The sequence below is a fragment of the Galleria mellonella genome, unplaced genomic scaffold (genome assembly GCF_026898425.1).
Source record: "Galleria mellonella isolate WM207_F2 unplaced genomic scaffold, CSIRO_AGI_GalMel_v1 utg32, whole genome shotgun sequence".
NCBI lineage: Eukaryota > Metazoa > Arthropoda > Insecta > Lepidoptera > Pyralidae > Galleria > Galleria mellonella.
The window spans coordinates 615,001-634,472 of record NW_026442075.1 but is presented as its reverse complement, the minus strand read 5'-3'; the positions used below and the strand labels follow the sequence as shown (position 1 = coordinate 634,472).

The 19,472-nt window shown below is 31.7% G+C and overlaps 3 protein-coding genes across 4 annotated transcripts in view; 2 read left to right on the top strand and 1 right to left on the bottom strand.

Annotated features, from left to right (window-relative positions):
• Positions 1-108: 108 nt before the first annotated feature.
• Positions 109-13,739, bottom strand: LOC113510714 (metaxin-1). 2 transcript variants are annotated; one of them, XM_031907177.2, is made up of 6 exons: positions 13,509-13,739; positions 13,284-13,430; positions 12,734-13,003; positions 10,559-10,793; positions 9,423-9,577; positions 109-1,137 (listed from the first exon to the last, which is right to left on the bottom strand). In XM_031907177.2, exons 1-6 carry the CDS (start codon positions 13,584-13,586, stop codon positions 1,018-1,020), a joined length of 1,005 nt encoding a protein of 334 aa, XP_031763037.1. In that variant the 5' UTR covers positions 13,587-13,739; the 3' UTR covers positions 109-1,017. The 2 variants fall into 2 exon arrangements, with proteins under 2 accessions (XP_031763037.1, XP_026750022.1); XM_026894221.3 differs by lacking the exon at positions 109-1,137 and adding an exon at positions 2,381-6,104 and having other exon boundaries at positions 13,509-13,738.
• Positions 13,740-14,793: 1,054 nt separating this feature from the next.
• On the top strand, positions 14,794-16,534 carry LOC113510613 (B-cell receptor-associated protein 31-like). Its single transcript, XM_026894071.3, has one exon. It carries the CDS (start codon positions 15,079-15,081, stop codon positions 15,703-15,705), a length of 627 nt encoding a protein of 208 aa, XP_026749872.2. The 5' UTR covers positions 14,794-15,078; the 3' UTR covers positions 15,706-16,534.
• Positions 16,535-18,190: 1,656 nt separating this feature from the next.
• The window catches only part of LOC113510854 (ral GTPase-activating protein subunit beta), a 28,784-nt gene continuing 27,502 nt past the window's right edge, over positions 18,191-19,472 (top strand). Inside the window, exons 1-2 of the mRNA XM_052896343.1 lie at positions 18,191-18,484; positions 19,087-19,245. Of these exons, the coding sequence (XP_052752303.1) occupies positions 18,449-18,484; positions 19,087-19,245 (195 nt within the window). The 5' untranslated portion in view covers positions 18,191-18,448. The remainder of the gene's footprint in view (positions 18,485-19,086; positions 19,246-19,472) is intronic.

Here is a 19,472-nt window from a genome sequence, read left to right as displayed (position 1 = left end):
ATGTATATTTTGCTATAATTATAGGTATAACAATTAACTATAATAAAAACGTATTACACTACCATACACACTAACACACAAGCATGCACGCAACAAACGTACCCACGCGCGCAAATGCACGCACACACGTACGTGCACACATACATATGCACACTCACACACACACGCACACACATATGCACGCACACTTACACACACACCGCACACATGCACGCACACCTACACACACATACAAACTACAACTAATACAATTCATAGTACCTACTTCTATAGTGACAAATATTTGAACAAAACCAGCCAAACTTGGCAACTACTGGCAACACCCCTTTATGGGGGAGGCTTATGTTCAGCAATAGACAACGGCTGATGTGATGTTTATATTATCTATCATTGGAGATCCATTGTGAATAAATATCTTTCACAATCTAAACATTCGTAGAATTACGAAGGAAATATACTGGCCAGGAGGTGGATATGTGTAACACAATCTCTTATAGGACTTTTGAACTATCCAAAGAAACCTGGACAAATAAAGCTGTAGCTTAGATGTTTTTTATCTATATCGTGGACTTCGCATATTTATGTGTTAGGGTAGGTGTTCTTTATTTCGAAGTCTAAAATTATAGGTACATGAACAAAGTCACAAAATTGGGACATCTTAAGCAACAGTACTTTGTAATTTCACTTTTCGAAACGAATTACAAGCAAGTAAACTTAGAGTAGGGGAATGCTTAATGGGGGCTGGCCTTCCTATTGCTAGTTATATATCCTGTCAAGTAATTTACACACGTAATTCACCCTGGAAATAATCATGGTCAATTCCTCGTGCATTCGTCACGATACACACTGACTTGACTTCATTAAACCTCATCTCTTAACATTCACTACCCCGCCAACGTAAACCGATAGCTCAGACGTTGTTGCCCTTCTATTGTAATATAATAAAAAAAAAAAAACTATATTGGCGGGAAAAAGTAATGAATATTTGAAAGGCGTCATTAGCTTTGGATTATGGCATTACGCTGGATTATCTGAAGATTTTGCAGCTTTCAATTTCTTCGTTTTATCAAACTGTTTCTTCGCTATGCGGAACCTGTTCAACAAGAGTGTACGCTGCCAGCTCCAAGTTGACCAACGCTGAAATTAACCCAATAGCAAATTTACTTTTAGTAGGCAAAGTTAAAATGTTATAGCAACACCAATATAAAGAATCGAGAGAATCTAAAGAAATTTAAATATATATATATATAAATTTATATATATTTTTTTATTTATTAGGCTTTGACCAGAAAGCATCAGCCACAAAATCATTAATTACATAAAGTTTTTTTTTTTTTTTTAATTTGGACTCCTTTGTGAAGCCTGATACTTACATGAGATTATCTTAATATGAGTATTATGACATTTGATTTTTTTTTTTATTATCTACGCTGAATTTACTACATTTTTCAATAAAAAGTTGACGTGATTTTTATATGGATTCGATTATCGGTGCGACTAAAATAGAAGTTTGTGTTTTGCGAAGGCGCCACCATGTTACACAGAGTAAACAACAAATGTTCATTAATATTACTGTCAGACTTAAAAAAAAATGTAAACTATCACTACAGACTAGAGGTTTCTGTACAATACAATGACGCCTCCACCAAGATGAAATTGGCAGTAAGCTTCCCTATTGACGAACTATATGTTTATTCGTAACCTGTTACAGTCGTATATATCCGTTCAGATCCTTTTTTATAGAACAAGCACAGAATTATCTGTGCTTTTTTTTTTTTTCTGAATGTGTTTGCTGTTGGCCGTGTGTGGCCTTTACAGCTTCACCGGACGCGAATGCAGGGGCGAGTGCTGATGGCACTCCAAGCCCGCGAGAGGGGAGCGACAGAGGTGTCGACTCTTTCTTATGGACTGCGAGAATTATCTGTGCTGTACAGCAGTATCCATTGGCGGATTTATTTTTCACGAGGACTGAACCCACTAAAAAAGGGGGGGAAAGGGATTATTAGTAACGGGGTCAAATAGCCCTATTACTAGCAATATACCCTGTCAAGTCGACCTCCACGTGGTTCTCCCTGGAAACCTTCGTGACTAATTCTAGTTTAATTCGTCAGGATGGGCTAACTGACCTACTTTCATCTTCATCTGTCATCCCTCACTGGTGCCCCGCCAGTGTATACCAATAGCGCAGACGGAGTTACCATACCATTATCACCCATAAAAAAAAAAAGTACAGTAAATACAAGAATTATAAACTACATAATTTGGAAATTGATCAAATAAGACCTACATAGTTAGTGCATTACTTCAAAATCATTTTCAACATGTACATTTTACGTGGGAGCAGTGAAAGTGACTTCAGGGAGGCAAATAAAAATCATAATAACTTGACATAACATTATATTTTATTCATGCATCTCAGAATAAATTAAAACAACAATTAATTCTCGTTCATGAAAACCGAAACTACACACTAGCAAACATCTAAATAGGAAAAAGACTAATCCATAAAAATGCAGGAATATGCACGCTTTTTTTTCCATTTCTGCAAGCACTATACAGTTATGTCGTTATATAAATTAGATTCCCGTTTTGTTATAACGGAATTCGGTGACCTCAAGTTAGTGGAGTCTTCGAAAACGTGTTACAAATTTAACCGACTAACGACACGTTTTTATAAAATACATATTTGGTTCTTTTTTTTTTTTAACAGGATCATCATAAAAATTATACATATTTATTCCGTAAGTCACTACATTGCCCCGAAATAACAGTAAATATAGAGACCATATTTTAATTATATATTGAGAGGTCGATTCTGAGGCGCTAATTTCTCTAAACCAAATTTCTATTATAATTTTTTTTATTTGATATAACAACGAAATATTTCTTGTAAGCACCAATACGAATTAATTTTCTAATAGATTTAAGTCAACATTATTATAATTTTAATTAATGATGGTACATAAAATACTAACTGCGAAATTATTAAATAAGTGGATGAAGTCAGTTCAGGACCGTTCCTTATGGGTATCAGGAAGGTCTATGTTCAGCAATGGACAGACAATAGCTGTGATGGTGATGATGATGATGATCAAATTAAAATATAAGTTTAGAGAGATGGCACCTCAAAATCGGTCCTATTGTCTCTAGTAAGAATTAATACTATTGTGCAAATACATACATTAAAAGATGGCGATAGTGAGGTGATGGTTGCGAGTTACATCGGGCTTATTCTTATTTTCATTGGTGAAAAATAAATATTTTATATTCGTATATCGTCATTTTATCGACACTACGCCTGGATGATAGTATCACTTAGGTTAGAATCCACGACATCCTCCCTAGTTCTTCATTATTAATATTTCTCATAATGATTAAAAAAAAATCATTATACAATAATGTACAGGATAAAACCATAAAATATTGTTTGAAACCATTATGTTTAACATAAACACAAAATATTTAAATAATAATATATAAGAGTATTTGTAATATTTTTTTGTATTTTTTTTAAGTAGTGCAATAAAAAGTGAATAAATAAATAAATAAATAAAATATCGATCAACAAAAACCGCCTTCGATCGTGGCTAAATCAATTATTCTGATTTAAAGACTTAAACTACTGAACCGATATGAATAAAACTTTAGCCAATCTGAAAGTAAAGAAGGAATTTTCCAAATCAATAAATAAATGTCGTAGTAATCCGTCATAATAATAAATATCAGTAATAATGTATATTTGTATGATTACATGTAATGTAATTAAATTAATATTGTTTGTTTAAAAATTGTCACAATATTGTACACCGCTCTATCCGCTGACATTGATGCTCCTTTCCACTTTGGGTGTTGCTGGAAGAGAACTCTATCAGAGTTAAACTCGCCTTTCTACATTTGATTACCTCTGTCATATTCTTATAACTGGTGTGTACAATAAAGTATTAAATAAAATAAATAAAAAAAATCAGTGGCAACCATTACACAAAAATACAACCGAAATGAGACTCTCCTGTCTTCTTAAATTCGGTTCAAATTGACATAACCATTATATTAGTAAGATTTTCAAGACTAATCTAATTATTTATAAAAAAAAAAAAATCAACCATAATTCACCAGCACCGTCTTTGCATGTATGATCAATTTGAGATTATTACCGTTCGGAAACTAGACTACCAATACGGCAACGGTAAGCGGCATCTAGTGGTATTTGAGCGACAACGTTGCACTACAATACAACGTCACTAACAAACATCTAACCGTCATTCATTCGTCATCAATTCATCACCTAATATAATATAACCGTCATCAGTCGAAGACAAGCTGCTACATTTGTATTATAATTGTTCAATATTGGATTAATTAATATTCTTTTAAACAAATATTTTTTTTATGCAACTTAGAATGGCAAACAAGCTGACGGCCCACCTGATGGAAAGTGGTAACGGTCGCCTATAGACATGAGCAGTACCATGGACATAACAGAGTATACTGTTTCGCCCATGATACCCCCCATGCGTTGCCATTCCTGAGGACTCAGGTGTTATTCATCTGTACCCAATAAATTCATGCCATACCCACCAAACCAAAACACAGCCATGCAAACACAACTGCTTCACCGTTAAAATACGAATGGGACAGAGGTAGCCAAGCAATCGACTTTTGTACAAAGTCTCCCTCTGGTTAAACAGTTTGAGAGGTTTGTTTTTTCACAAATATGCCAATAATAAATTTGATATGAGAAATAAGAACAAATATTTTCAACAAAATTTGTTGTCAGTTTTAAAAATCTTAAGTTTCGGTGGAAAATAGAGATTATTTTTTATTTCTCATTATAAACTATCACAGATAACAGGACTGCAAGTTATAATTATTCAAAGATATCCCACTGACATGTTAATAAACTAAATAAAAGGCATAACTCCATACACATACGTCAACATGCAGTAACAATTGAAAGAAAACAATTATATGGAATCATGCACCGTGTATTACAACAAAACTAAAATTTTTATCGTATTATTAGTATTTATTATTGGCACTTTATAGAATTTAGATCTCATAGTACTATTAGAGTACTATTTCACAATTTTACATATATATTTACATAGTACAAGACATATTTGTGTCTCATTATGACATTTTTTACTATACGTTGAAGTAAACAAGCTGATGGATCTGTCTGTATGTCGCCAACAGATATGTGTATTAATAAATTTATTTTTTACTTTTTAGTTACATATTTTTAACTAACTTTGCACGGATAGATAGATATAAAGATTTATATAAAGCTTTAATACATAATTTTTTTGATACATTACTGTAATATAATGTCAAAATTTTTTGAGTGAATTTTTATATCAGTTGAGTAGTGTTTGAGTTTGTGCATTACACAAACAAACAATCAATCTAATCTTTCCCTTTTATAATATTAGTATACCTAATATATTCATAATAAATGCTACAATAACACTTTTTTCTCTCACTTTAAATTTATGACCAAAATTCAAGCTTACTATAAATGCAAGATTCATCACGAGATAAAGACATGTTCCATATTTGAATCACTTCAAATAAGTGGCGTCTACACACAATTACTAGGCATGGGTAATATTGATATCGCATCGATATCTATATATCAGTTTCCTTAGAACATTATGGGTGATAAAAGGTTATCATTCAATTAGATATCACCTATACTAGTATATATATATATATATATATATATATATATAGTATTCGACATTTATATTCGTTTAGATAGGGTTTTTCATTTCATTATTATATGATATTTAATTAATGATATTTAATATATCTGTTATTTTTCCAATATATACATATTGTAACTAAAATATATAGATATTGGTATATATGTATATATACCCATCCTTAGGAACTACCTAAGACACAGTAAACGATCAGACTACAATTTTTTGTCACAATAATTGTTAAAAATCAAAACACAATACGTAACAGCTTCGCTTCGACTGGTGCAAACGTAATCAGCGGCGTGTCCGGCGACGGCGCGAGTGTCAGCGTCAGTTGTCCTCTTCGTCATTCTCAAACATGTCGTTGTAATCGCGCGACTGTTCGAAATCTTTCAGCTCCTGAACACAAACGTTATGTTTTGAGAATGAATAAGAATTCAACAGCGTTATATATTATATATAGTTATAGCGACTACGCGGGGCGGGGGGGTAAAGTAGGAAAGGGATATGCTGCGTATATTATTCATTAAAATGATAATGGAATGATTACCTGCGCTATAGGTATACACTGGCGAGGCACAAATAAGAGTCAATTGCTCATCATGAAGCAGGTCCATTGGCCCATCGTGACAGATTTGATAATAAATCAATCACAATGGTTACTAGAGGGAAATGCGTGGAGGTAGACCTAATAGAATATATTGCTAGTAATGGGATTGCTAATCTATATAGATATTAACTATCCCTTCTCATATTCAGGGCAGGGAGGCATATTATATATAACATGCCCTCCTGCCCTCATCTATGTCTGCCACTTCGCCAGAGCGCCGCGCACGTGTATGACGGGCTTATAGCTTATGTTCCGTAACAAGCATTTAAAAAAGCAAGTCTTTAAATAATAATAAAAAAAAATTAAAACATATCTTGTATTTGATTATGAGAGAGTATTGGAAATAACTAATACAGTTGTAATTATCAGATCAACAGCAACTTGAGAATTTTTTTTTTTAATTTTAAAGAGTAAGCTCCCAAAATGTCAGTTGTCATTAGCACATTGTTACACAGAGTATAAAATATGATATGTTTTAAAGCAATATGCAAGGACTGCATGAGTCATAAGTCTGAATATCAAATATTTAAGAGAAAAGTTTACTAAACAAACTCAGCAGTTTCAACAATCCTTAACTGTGATTTTACTATTATGATCACTCCAAAACAATCTGTAGTTTAATAATGGTAAAAAATTCAAAAATTTGACAGAAAATTGCTACGTCGCTTTTCTTAGACAGTGAAAGAGACAGAAAACATTACATTGAGGGTACACATTTCCCCTCTGGTATGTTACACTTATTTTCTGTGAATTGGTAAACATAGTCAATAGTGTTATATGGTTTACCAATTAAATAATATTAACTAATTAATATTAGTATAACATATTCATAAAAATTAACTTAGCCATGACTTTCTATGCCATGGCAAACAAAGAACATCTAGGGGTTTCTTTTTTTTAATAGGCGTTAATAGAATGATAACTTTTTTTTATACAACTTAGAATGGCAAACAAGCTGACGGCCCACCTGATGGAAAGTGGTAACCGTCGCCTGTAGACATGAGCAGTGCCATGGACGTAACAGAGTATACTGTTTCGCCCATGATACCCCCCATGCGTTGCCATTCCTAAGGATAAAGGTGTTATTCCTCAATACACTTTAAATTCATTGTCATATCATTCATTGCCCTTTAAACCAAAACACAACTATGCAAACACAACTGCTTCACGGTAGAAACACGAATGGGACAGAGGTACCCAAACAATCGACCTTTGTACAAAGTCTCCCTGTGGTAGGCTATAACTAGGTATGGATACCAATTTATATATATATATATATATATATATATATATATATATATATATATATATATATATATATATATATATATATATATATATATATATATATATCGGGTCCTTCTGGACTGAATAAGGGTCATCACCCATTTCAAAATCACTTATACCGGTAGGATATCTATTTTCGAGTATGTTAAAAGTGTGTTACTCAATATAATTTTTTGGATAACAGCTTTTTTAACATATTCGTTATTGAACCAGTATACAGATATTGTAACTAAAATATATAGATATTGCTATATATTTACCCATCCCTAATGGTAACCTTGCTTTTTTTAATGATAATGGAATGGTAACCCCACCCGCGCTGTCGGTATACACCGGCGGGGCACCAATGAAGGATGATAGGTGAGGATAAAGTAGGTCAGTTAGCCCAACGTGACGAATTCAACAAGAATTGTTCACGATGGTTTCCAGGGGGAACCGCGTGGAGGTCAATCTAATAAGGCATATTGCTAGCAATGGGGCTGTCAAACTCTATTGCTAACAATCCCTTTCCATCTGGTAACCCTGCTTGCTTACGCTGACCAATCACTAGTGGGAAATGGTAGGTGAGGATGAAACATGTTAGTTGGCACAGTGATGAATTCATAAGAAATGGTAGATAATTTCCAAGGGGAACTGAAAGTCATGATAGAGTTGATAGATCCTTACAATAATGAATTCATCTAAACAACTCAGCATCCATACCCCGAGCTCATTTAGAACATTTCCAAGCGAGAATCGAATCCTATATCTCATTTACGCAAAGCAATGACAAGAATTACTACCTTACAGAACTCGGTAAATGTAATATGGACTGATGGATAGATAAATTCTAAGTCTAATTATTTTAAACTTAAAATAAATACCATAGTACTCATTGATAATGTAGCATTCTATAGGTAAAAGATTTTTTTTTAAATTGTTTAAATATTTTTTAAGGTTAAAAAAATAAAAAATCAACTCTTTCCTCTTTATATGTTTAGAAGTTTAAATTAACTATGCCCAAGACATTGTTCGCATGACTACAGTACGTTTTGGTTCGCAAGTGAAATCAAGAAGCTATAGGACAATGACGAAAAACAACACATTTAGTAGCACATTACTTTTAAAATATTTAAATTTAGAACGCTGTACGTCTTTCTAATTAAAAAGGAAGAAGAAAAAAACTATAATCATAACTAGCTATTTTCCCGCCATTTTGTATGCGCGGTTTTTAGAAGTAGGAAATGAAACCGCATCCAATTTAGTTCTACAGTATTAACGTGGTGCCAGAATAAACATATGTTACTGATAGACAACATTTTTAAAAATCATTGTTTTGGTATCTATTGGTCTTATTAAGATCATTGATAACATTTTTTCTTAAATATCTCTCATGTACAGACGTCGTTGAGGTACAATTTTATTATATTTGTTGGCAATCGAAATACTGAGTGCCGATAGCAGAACAAGAAACAAGGGCGACCCTGTCGTCGGGTCTCTATGTTGGGCTCCGATAATGGCGAGATGACGAGATGTTTAAACTACAGAAACAGTGACACATAGTGTTCTTTCTACGTATTTGTTACCATTCGTTTGTTTATAATAATTACATCCCGTTTGAAACTAGTGCTGATAGTAGCTCCTTTGTTTTGGAGCTTTAGGGCATTTTTTTATTGAACCGCGAAATGAACACTTGTGAAATATAAAACTGTAATAGAGTTAAGGACTAAATATTTTAATTCAATGTTTTAATCATGTAGAATTGTTATTTAGTTAATAAATTATTTCTTTAAAGTCTCTTGTATCTAATACATTAGTAAGATGTAAAAATAACTACTCACTTGGAACATTCCATTAGCAACCGCATACCCGGTCATGGCAATGGCGGCAAATAGTGCTGCCAGTATCTTGTTGCGGGTCTGGTTTGGAAAGTTGGCCGCTTCTTTATCTGACTGTGTTCCCGTTGAATGTTTCTTTGCATTTTGTTTATTATATTCTAAAAAAAAATTATATTAATTACTATAAAAGTATGTCACAATTGAAATCTCTGTACACTGTGGTCAATCTATATTAACATCTGTCCACCGTTTACCATAGGCCTACCCCGTAAACTGCCATAAGGAACTGGTTCTGAGCCACCTGCGTCCACTGATTCCCTGAGACGCATTTGAGGTTGTCACTCCATCTAGTGAGAGGCCATCTTAAATTAGTTTCCTCATATGGGGTTGCCACTCAAGAAACTTTCTTTCCCATCAGTTATCAGTTCCTCACTCTAATGTGACCAACCTACTGCCACTTTAGGATTTACCAATATGAGTTGATAAATGTAAAGATTTTATTAAAAAAAGACCATTTTTAAACTTATCCTTTGGGCTATGTAGGTCACTTTGATTCTTCTGTGGATATCCTCATTTCGGATACTATCACGCATAGAAACTCCGAACATAGCTCTCTCCATAGCTAACTGAGTAACTTGAAGCTTTGCACACGAACAATCATGTCAGATCATGTTTCAGTTACGTAGGTCATATGTTGTAGTGGTTATTTTGAAATATTGTAATATTGAGTACTTATTGCATATTGTACCAAAACTAAAGATGTATTCAGAAAAATCAGTTTCTCGTAAATCAAACACCTAAATTAAATAATAAACATTACAAGTTAAATATATTTAAGTTTAATTTAAGTTAAGTATATATTTAATTGTGTATATATTATATATGTATGTGTATATATGTATGTATGTATCTATATATGTTTGTATATGATAATATTTATATAATAGTGCGCCACCTACTCTTTGTCTTTTTCTCAATGTCCTTTACCCAAAGGTTGTCTGGAAGAGATTGCTTAGCGATAAGGCCGCCTTTTGTATCACTTCTCATTAATATTTACTGTATTTGTTATTTCTCTTTTTACTTGGTGCAATAAAGTGTAAATAAATAAATAGATGCTTGTAATAATAATAAAAAATTACCATCTGTAACATGTCTGAAATTCTTCTGGTTGATCCTAGCCACAAACCTTGACAAATTGGCTATGCCCTTGACTTGATTCGACAGTGTGGCGTTAGGGAATGGTGCTTTAACTAACGGTGCCAAGTACGCGAACACAACTGCATCAAATGACGACGGCCGGTTACCGAAGAAGTATTCACTCTCTCCCAGCCTGTCTGATAGAGTTTTAAGGCACTTTTCCGCTTCACTGTATATCTGAAAGTTTTAAACTAAATATTTTAATTATATTATTATTAACAATGAATTTTTATTTACTTATAGTTGACGCCACAGTTGTTTTAGCTGGCAGTGCTATAATATACATTTGTAAAATAGGTATGCGAACGAAAGAAGGAACTATTTATCATAAATATTTTAAATAATATTGATCTATCCAGTGCTGAACAAAGGTGTCTTCGACAGTGGGTATGTCTCCATACAGTACAGTAAATATGCGTTGGGAAAGCTGACAGTTTCAAACAGCAAAATTTTATTTTAATTTTCTTTATATAGTTCTAACATTACTATAAAAATTTTGTTACTAACACATCATATGGATGTAAGTCTAAAATAAAAATTATTACATGCCTCCCCCATAGACTGTCATAAGGAAAGAGAGCTTTCCATTTTACAGTTTACCATTGGGACGATTTTGCCAGTAGTTGCTAGCTTGAAGTACTATATTCAGTTATATACTTGATGAAAATGTAAACAAACAAATCTCATGCATTATTCACTACTGTATTGGTACATAGGGTTCGTATTCTGCTGCAATGAATGATTGTACTTGCATTCATCAACTACATACAACACATTATGTATTATCATAATTAATACTAATAATATTGTAAACAGTGCTTATCATAATTAATGACAATATCATTAGACAACATAATTAATAAGAGTTAGAGAAAAGACCTAAGTGAGTCAATGTAAACAATAATAATTTAATAATTATTACAAATATGGAAGGAATGAAAGTATTTTTTTATGCAAATTAGAATGGCAAAAAAGCTGACTGTCACCTATAAACATAAATAGTACCATGGACATAACAGAGTATACTGTATCACCCATTATACCCTTCATGAATTGCCATTCCTGAGGTCTAAGGTGTTATGCCTCTGTATCCTTTAATTTCACTGCCATATCCCACCCTTTAAGCTGAAAAATAGCTATGTAAACACAACCGCTTCACAGCAGAATCACAAATAGAATAGAGGTATAATAGAGGCAGATGACTTTTGTACAAAATATCCAAAATATTGTACATAGCTGTACAAAACATTGTACAGTATCAGTTGTATCCATAACTTTTTGAAAATGGAACATATTGATTGAACAAAAAATTAAATTTACAAAAAGTTAAAACATCTTTTGAATTTTCTGTATAGATAAAGAATATGAAAAACTGTACCTACATTTTAAGTAAGTTTAATAAGAAATAAAGAGAAGGAAAGAACTAAGTATACATATACATGTGTAAGTCATATTTTTAACTAGTTAAATTAGTACAAATATACAATTTTTTATAAATTCTATAATCTTACGAATATAATAAAATTTTAACTAAAAATTATCTATACATGGGAGATAATTAACATTATTATTAAAAAATTTGTCTGACTGATTGTTCTGACATCAAACAAAAATTATTACACCAAATTGGATGCAATTTTCACAGATGTACTGAAGGCCCAACCTAAAAACTGGTGTATGATTTATCTTAATATGCCATTTAGAATAAATCTGTTGTATTGGTTTTCCAACTTCTGAAATACATGCATAGAATGGAGCAGCCAAAAAGTAAGTATTAATGATAATAGTGTTAAATTGTAGTATGCAGTAACATCTTATACAACAGACTTTTTGTCACTAAATAAAATTTGTGTAGAAAATAATTTAGAAAATTGACAAAATATTACAGATAGTTTTTTTTTAGTTTTATAAGAGAAAATACTATCAATATATAGTACTTATATAGTATCAAAACAAGTAGTACTGTAATTTAAATGAGATTCCATCCCTCATACAATCTTTTATTTATGTAACTGCATCACTTAGTCACAACAAACTTAGTTATATGAATTAAAGCATCATCAGAGATCCAAATTAGACTTTACATAAAAGTTAGAATAACATAAATATATACTTACAGTCTTTTCAATCTCCCTTAAATCAGTATGTTCACCATATAGTGCATCAATCATTTCTTTGGCAGCATTCTGATATCGTGATGGATAATAGAAGTTGAAGGGGATGCGTAAAGCTTTAGAGTATGCAGGCCGTGTCACATCACTATAATTCTTCTCATCCACCCACCATGTGTACTGGTATGCAGGGTACAACTTGTCACGGAGGTACTGTGTGAACGCACTCGCTTCTGCAGCTTGCATTGTGTTTAAGTGGACATCCGTACTGTAATGCTAATATGACATAAGAAAAGTATCAGACAAATTATTATTATTCTTAATTTTGTAAAATTCTTTTAAACGTATTTTAATATATTGTGTGCTAGTTCTTTATATGCCTCACTTCTGAGATATTAATGCAGTTTAGTAACGGAATACAATGAACCATTTAAATAAGAATTAACAGTGGGGGAAAATTCTTAAATAAGAGACATGAAATACTATATACTATATGACTCTGATACTAAACCAATTAATTTAATTATTTTAAATCATTCCCCTAAAGCATAATTACCAAGGATTTCAAATAGTCGACGACTTCTTCAAAATTCGTGAGTACATTCCGTCCGTCTCTCATAACAGGCAGTCTTCCCTTTGGTGTGAAATATGGATTGTTAGCTTCTCGTACTCGAACTGGTACACCGATAAATTTCATATAGGTCTGCGAATTCAAAAGGAAAGATGCATTACCGGCTCATTTCATTATATAGTCGTAGTTGAGGTTATAAATAATACTAACCAAAACTTTCAAACATTCCAAATCAATAGATGCAAGACCCCACTCTCCTCGCCAAATATCTAGGTCTATACTAGCCATAATTAAGTATTTACTACCAAAAATATATTAAGAAAAATTTCATAATAAAACGAGTTGAACATTGAACGATCAACATTTATAGACAATCGACAAAATATGACAGATAAAGTAGAGAGACACTTTATGAGAGCGATATAAAAAAGAAAATAGAAGAAAATGTAACAATCAGATAAAATGTCATTACAGTCAATTGGAATAATAAAATTTTAGATTGAGTATGAATACTATCCTTAATTTAAGACTATGTAGGTAAAGACAACCACGTTATACAATCAAATTTTTTGTGCAAATATCTTTACAATATTTTCAAAAATGCTTATTAAACCAGGATGAAGAGAGTTCATAACTTTAACTTGATGAAGTACGGAAACATCAGGATTATCTTCAGTTAATTTTCAAAAATAAAGAATTTTCAATATTTTTAACTAATAATTAAAAAATACACTTTTGCCTATGAACTGAAATATTATACATCCAATTTTTTACGTTGTCACTAAAAATTTGTTTTTAATGGCAAATAATTATTTGAAAAATTCCAAAGCAAAATGTTAGTAGGTGCATAGTTTTGGTAATATAATTATATACGCCGTATTCTATGATTAACATTTATTTTGTTGACAGAATACTTTTAAACATTCAATCAAAAACATTAAAAAAATATTCAATTCCTTTTGAAAATAGATAATTACGACGTTGTTATATTTTGTATATATATTTTGCTCTTAAGCAGACAAGAGCGCATAATTTGCCGCGTGTGGATGTTTACTGGAATCTTTGGTAATTAGGTGAATCAATCACTATCGCCGATAATTTATATTCGTAGTGATGCAATCTTATGCAATTACTGTAAATAATGAATAAAAGAGTGCACTTTTATTCTTTGTCTATGACCCAGGTGGGAAGATTATTTTTATCCACAGACATATTATGTTTATGTATTTATTTTGTATCATGTTGCTAACATCGTCCAGTATGTGTAACTTCAAATAAAAAAAGTTTGGATGAAATTTATACAATGAGTTCATTGATTTTGACACTTTTACACTATAAACTAGATAAATGTTTTATGATATCTACTAATATCAATATTTCTGATAGAGATATATTATAAATATTTGTACATTACTATGATTATCCATTTATAATATTTTATTATCCTAAAACTTCTAGGTGGTTACATAGCCCGTTTTCCAGTTTTATCTGTGTGAAGACAGTGCCGATTCTTATTTAATGTTTGAAATTGGTTTTGGTGACTTTGTTATTGTGTTTCACTTTCATCTTTCTATTTTTGGTTTTGTCCACGATATTTAAAAAATATAAAATATTACAACTAAGTGGCCTCTGTCTTCAGATTTACTTATTTATATATCCATTTTTATGTGTTATACGAAACGTTGATTAATCGTACCAATAATAAATATAAATTAAAAAAAGATTTCATCAGCATTCTCAGATTTCACCGGCAATCGCAAGTATCTAAACTCAGAACAAAATGTCTATACAATGGACATTTATTGCAGGCTATCTGTACTTCGAAATTGCGCTAGTTACAATAATGATGCTACCAATTTTTAGTCCAAGACGTTGGCACCAGTTCTTCAAGTCGTCATTGTTTTCCATGTTCCAGTCCCATGCAGCCGTATATTTTTACGTATTTCTGGGTATTTTAGGAGTATTCTTATTAGATGCTATTAGAGAAATGAGAAAGTATTCGCATTCTAATGATGGTGGCCATGTACACCTCGCCAGTGAGATGAAGGGCAATGTGAAGCTGTTCAGAGCTCAGAGGAACTTTTACATTACCGGCTTTGCTATATTTTTGACATTTGTTATAAGACGTCTTATCACTATGCTGATAATTCAAGATGAACTAAGTATTAAGGCAGAGAGGATTATTAAACAAGCAGATGATACTGTAAAACTAGCTAAGCACACAGTTTTGGCTAATACAATGAGAGCATCAGAGTCACAGAATTATGAGGAAGTGAAAAATGATTTGGAAAATACATTAGCTTTGTTGGAGGAAGAAAAAGAGAAAACACATCAATTAGAGAAGGAAGTCACAAAATGGAAGTCAAGGTATGAAGAAGTCACCACTAGTGGACAAGGTGATAACTAATTATTATAAAATCAGATGTAATTACTTTCTGTGGTTAGAAATAAGAACTGAAGAGAATTTGTTGTGATTTCTGGAACTGGTGCTGAATTGTAGCTAAAGGTTTCCCTATTATTAGTTATATAAATGTGCTAGTCTGCAAATTTTAATACTACATTGAAATAGCTTTGCTGATCCAGCAGTGTATGTGTAGGACTCACTTCAAAATATAGATATGTTTATGTCACATAGAATTGTTTTTTTTTTTATGGAATTAAAAACAAATAGGCTGTTGCTGCTGTTGACCCATTTGATGCAAAGTGCCAATCATCTATAGATATAAACAGTAATATGGGTATCACAGAATAGAAACAATTAGAACTATAAACATGTGATATTTATTCAAAGACTGTTCTGATTATTTGAATGTTGGTTATTTATTATCTTGTTCAATCAATATTAAATATTATAAATTTCAATATGTGTATATATATTTTTTTTCTCTATTAGGACTGGAATACTTTTAAGAATTAATTTAAAAAAAAACTGTAATATTAAAAATATGTTTTTTTATCATTCATAGATATATTTTTTTATTATTTGTAATTAGAACAGCATATTTTTGGCTTACATTCTAATTATAGATTATTTTTTGCAATTCTTACACCACTATACCATAATGCTTAAGACATTAATTGTATGATAATAATTCTGCTAATGTTAAATATTGTACTTATAATATTACCTGCTTAGGCTTAAATCATTACTCTTGGCCTTAGATAATTCATGACAGTATTTTTAAGAGATTTATTATTTTGTGCAGTGTTATGAATTAAAAAATTGGTTTTAATTATTCTTTTGTTTTATTTATTATAAGTCCTTATATTCCATAAACTTAGTATCTATACTAATATTTAACTAAAAATGTATGAAGGCAATAATGTCAGAAAAATACTTGAACCATTTTAATCAAAAGCCTATAGTTTATACTTTGTATAACATTAGATAATACATATAGGTAGTTATGTTCACGCAACACCAATGCTTGACAATGGGAGGCATTTGTTGACTTAATTACCTCTATAAAATGCTTACAGATATATATAAATTATAACTTATAAATGTATGAATGAGGACTACTATGAAGGATTAACACTTTTAAATAATAAAATCAAAAACCGGTTAGGTGCGATTTAAACTCGCATCCCAAGGGTTCCGTATATATATATGCTGTATAGCATTAAGTCCGCCTTTTGTACCAAAAATTTTTTGTAATTTATTTTTTTATTTATTTTATTTGTAATTTTGTAATGTGGTCAATAAAGAACAAATAAATAAAATTATTGCATTTCTCATGCAAAATAGACACCTAATAGTATAATTGATACTACACTTCGGAATTTCTTGATTTGAATTTTGAGTCATAATTGTGGTTAAAATTTGGACTGCATAACTAAGTTTCTTAGCTAAGTTTGTTTGACAAAACAGTGCTACTACAATTGACTGACTGAAACTTTATTTTTCCAGTAATATTCACAAATATAATATAAATATAATTCCGTGTAGTCCCGGCACAGAATAAGCTACCCTTTCCTTTCATGTGGGTGTCGTAAGATGTTCTCCACCATTAAATGACCTTTCGAGTGACTAAGGTCATTTAATGGCCGAGGACTGGGCAGCACTTTCCTTCTTAAAACATAACCAAACCCTATGGTTTTTCTTTAATAGATGATAATGGAGTGGAATAAGAGCAAAGGAGCGAAAAAAGATTGATGCTCTCGAGATATGGTCCTGGGAAGATGCTGCGAATTTCCTGAACAGCAACGCGCACGAATATATGCATCCTGGCGCAACTCCGAATAAAAGATAGGTTCTTGACAGCCTGCTGTCGGAGGATTCTCGGATACTTCGGTCATATTGCTCGTCGATAATTGACAACACGATGTTCAGTAATGAAGTGAACGAAGAGAGATAGAATGGAATGGTAACCCCGCCTGCGCTAGTGGGGTACCAGTGAGAGATAATCGGTGAGGATGAAAAGGGAGATCAGTTAGCCCATCGTGATGAATTCAACAATAATTTAGTCAAGATGGTTTCCAGGGTGAACAGCGTGGAAGTCGATCTGGTAGGATATATTGATATCAACGGGGACTAACCTCCCCTTTGATGGGGGACAGGTTTTCGATCATAACTCTTAAATTAAGTAACATAAAAATTTGTTTTACAATGTACAAACGAAGCGCTTTCGTATGATACTCCGCTTAGTAGACTAATTTTTAAATATTGAGTACTACTTTTGAACTATAAGGATTCCTTTGTGATTGGGTATGGAACCCTAAAATGTACCAGTAATATAATATATAGATTTTAGATTACAGAGGCTATGACATATACATTAATTCTTTTTCTATGATTAATATGTATAATTTTTTGTTCCGTTCTCCAGGTTTCCCCAAAGTTTTCCCTTATAGAGCAAATCTGACAATGACAATACTGACATTGACAGTTGACTGATAGAAAATTTTTCATAGGTGATATGGCTGTTTATAAAACTTTAAATAATTTCATATAAATCTTAAATCTAATTTGCTTTCATAGGTAATTTCTAATTTATTAATTTTGGATCCCTTTAGAAGGAAATAAAGAATTATAAATTTAGAAACTATTAGTATGTATCATAATAATAGTTGAATTAACATTATTATACGAAGTTGCTGTTGTTGTTGTTAAAAAACTTACTAATTAGAGACACCGTTACTCTTTATTTATGAATGTGGGAATCTTCAACATAGTCAACCATAAGGTAAGTATTATGTTTATATATAAACATCCTAATCGCAGTTTATTAAACAATATTTTTTTTAATAATTACAACATAGTTTATAACGAACTTACATATTTTGCAATTTGTATTAATATAATGAGAAGGCGTATTAGTACACACAATATATCTCATTACACTACTAGCTTATATAGTTATGCCTGCGTGTCTGTACAGATCTATTTTATACTAAGTTTTTTTCTTCAATCTGTGTATTTAAAGTCCTATGGGTATCCACTGACCAAATTTCATGTCTATGGATAATTCAAAGTTAAATTAAGAACCTCAACTTTTTAAAATTTTATTGAGTAAGCTTTAAGGCTTTTAAGCTTTTTTAAGTTTTCCTCATTTGTCTTGTAATATTTTTTGTAGCCACACTGATTTGGCCAGTGATACACAAATTTCAAATCTTTTATGAGTAACATTACATACAATGGATGGGTGAAAGCCAGAATCACTTGTTTATATTAGTTGAAAATTTGTCTCTGACAAATTAATGTGATAAACTTTACATACAGATATATGAGGCTGGTATTGTCATACATGTGATTTGAAATTCTCAACAAAAATGTGGTGTGTTTTAGATTAAGGAGAGTGGCGGCATGTATGAAGAATGGAGCTCATTGCCACTGGAGGGTGGAGGGAGAGGTGTGTTGGGTGCGGTGGGTGGCCGGGATGTGGTGCTGGCGGTCATGAGGCAGCTGGCTTCTCATGAGCCAAGCCCACTTACAACTGATGCAGAAGTCAGTAGCATATTTAAATAGCTTACACTCTATTATTTCAAAAACATTTATTTCTATTTTATAATGATATTAAGAAAACACTAGTGTTTAACATTTCTAAGTGTAATATAAAGATATAGATTATCATATGCTGTTATGTACTTTTTGAACCATAAAGAAAGTAACAGTAATTTTTTAAATGATTAAGTATAAATTTGTAAATTTATTTTTGAAGGTACTAAATATAA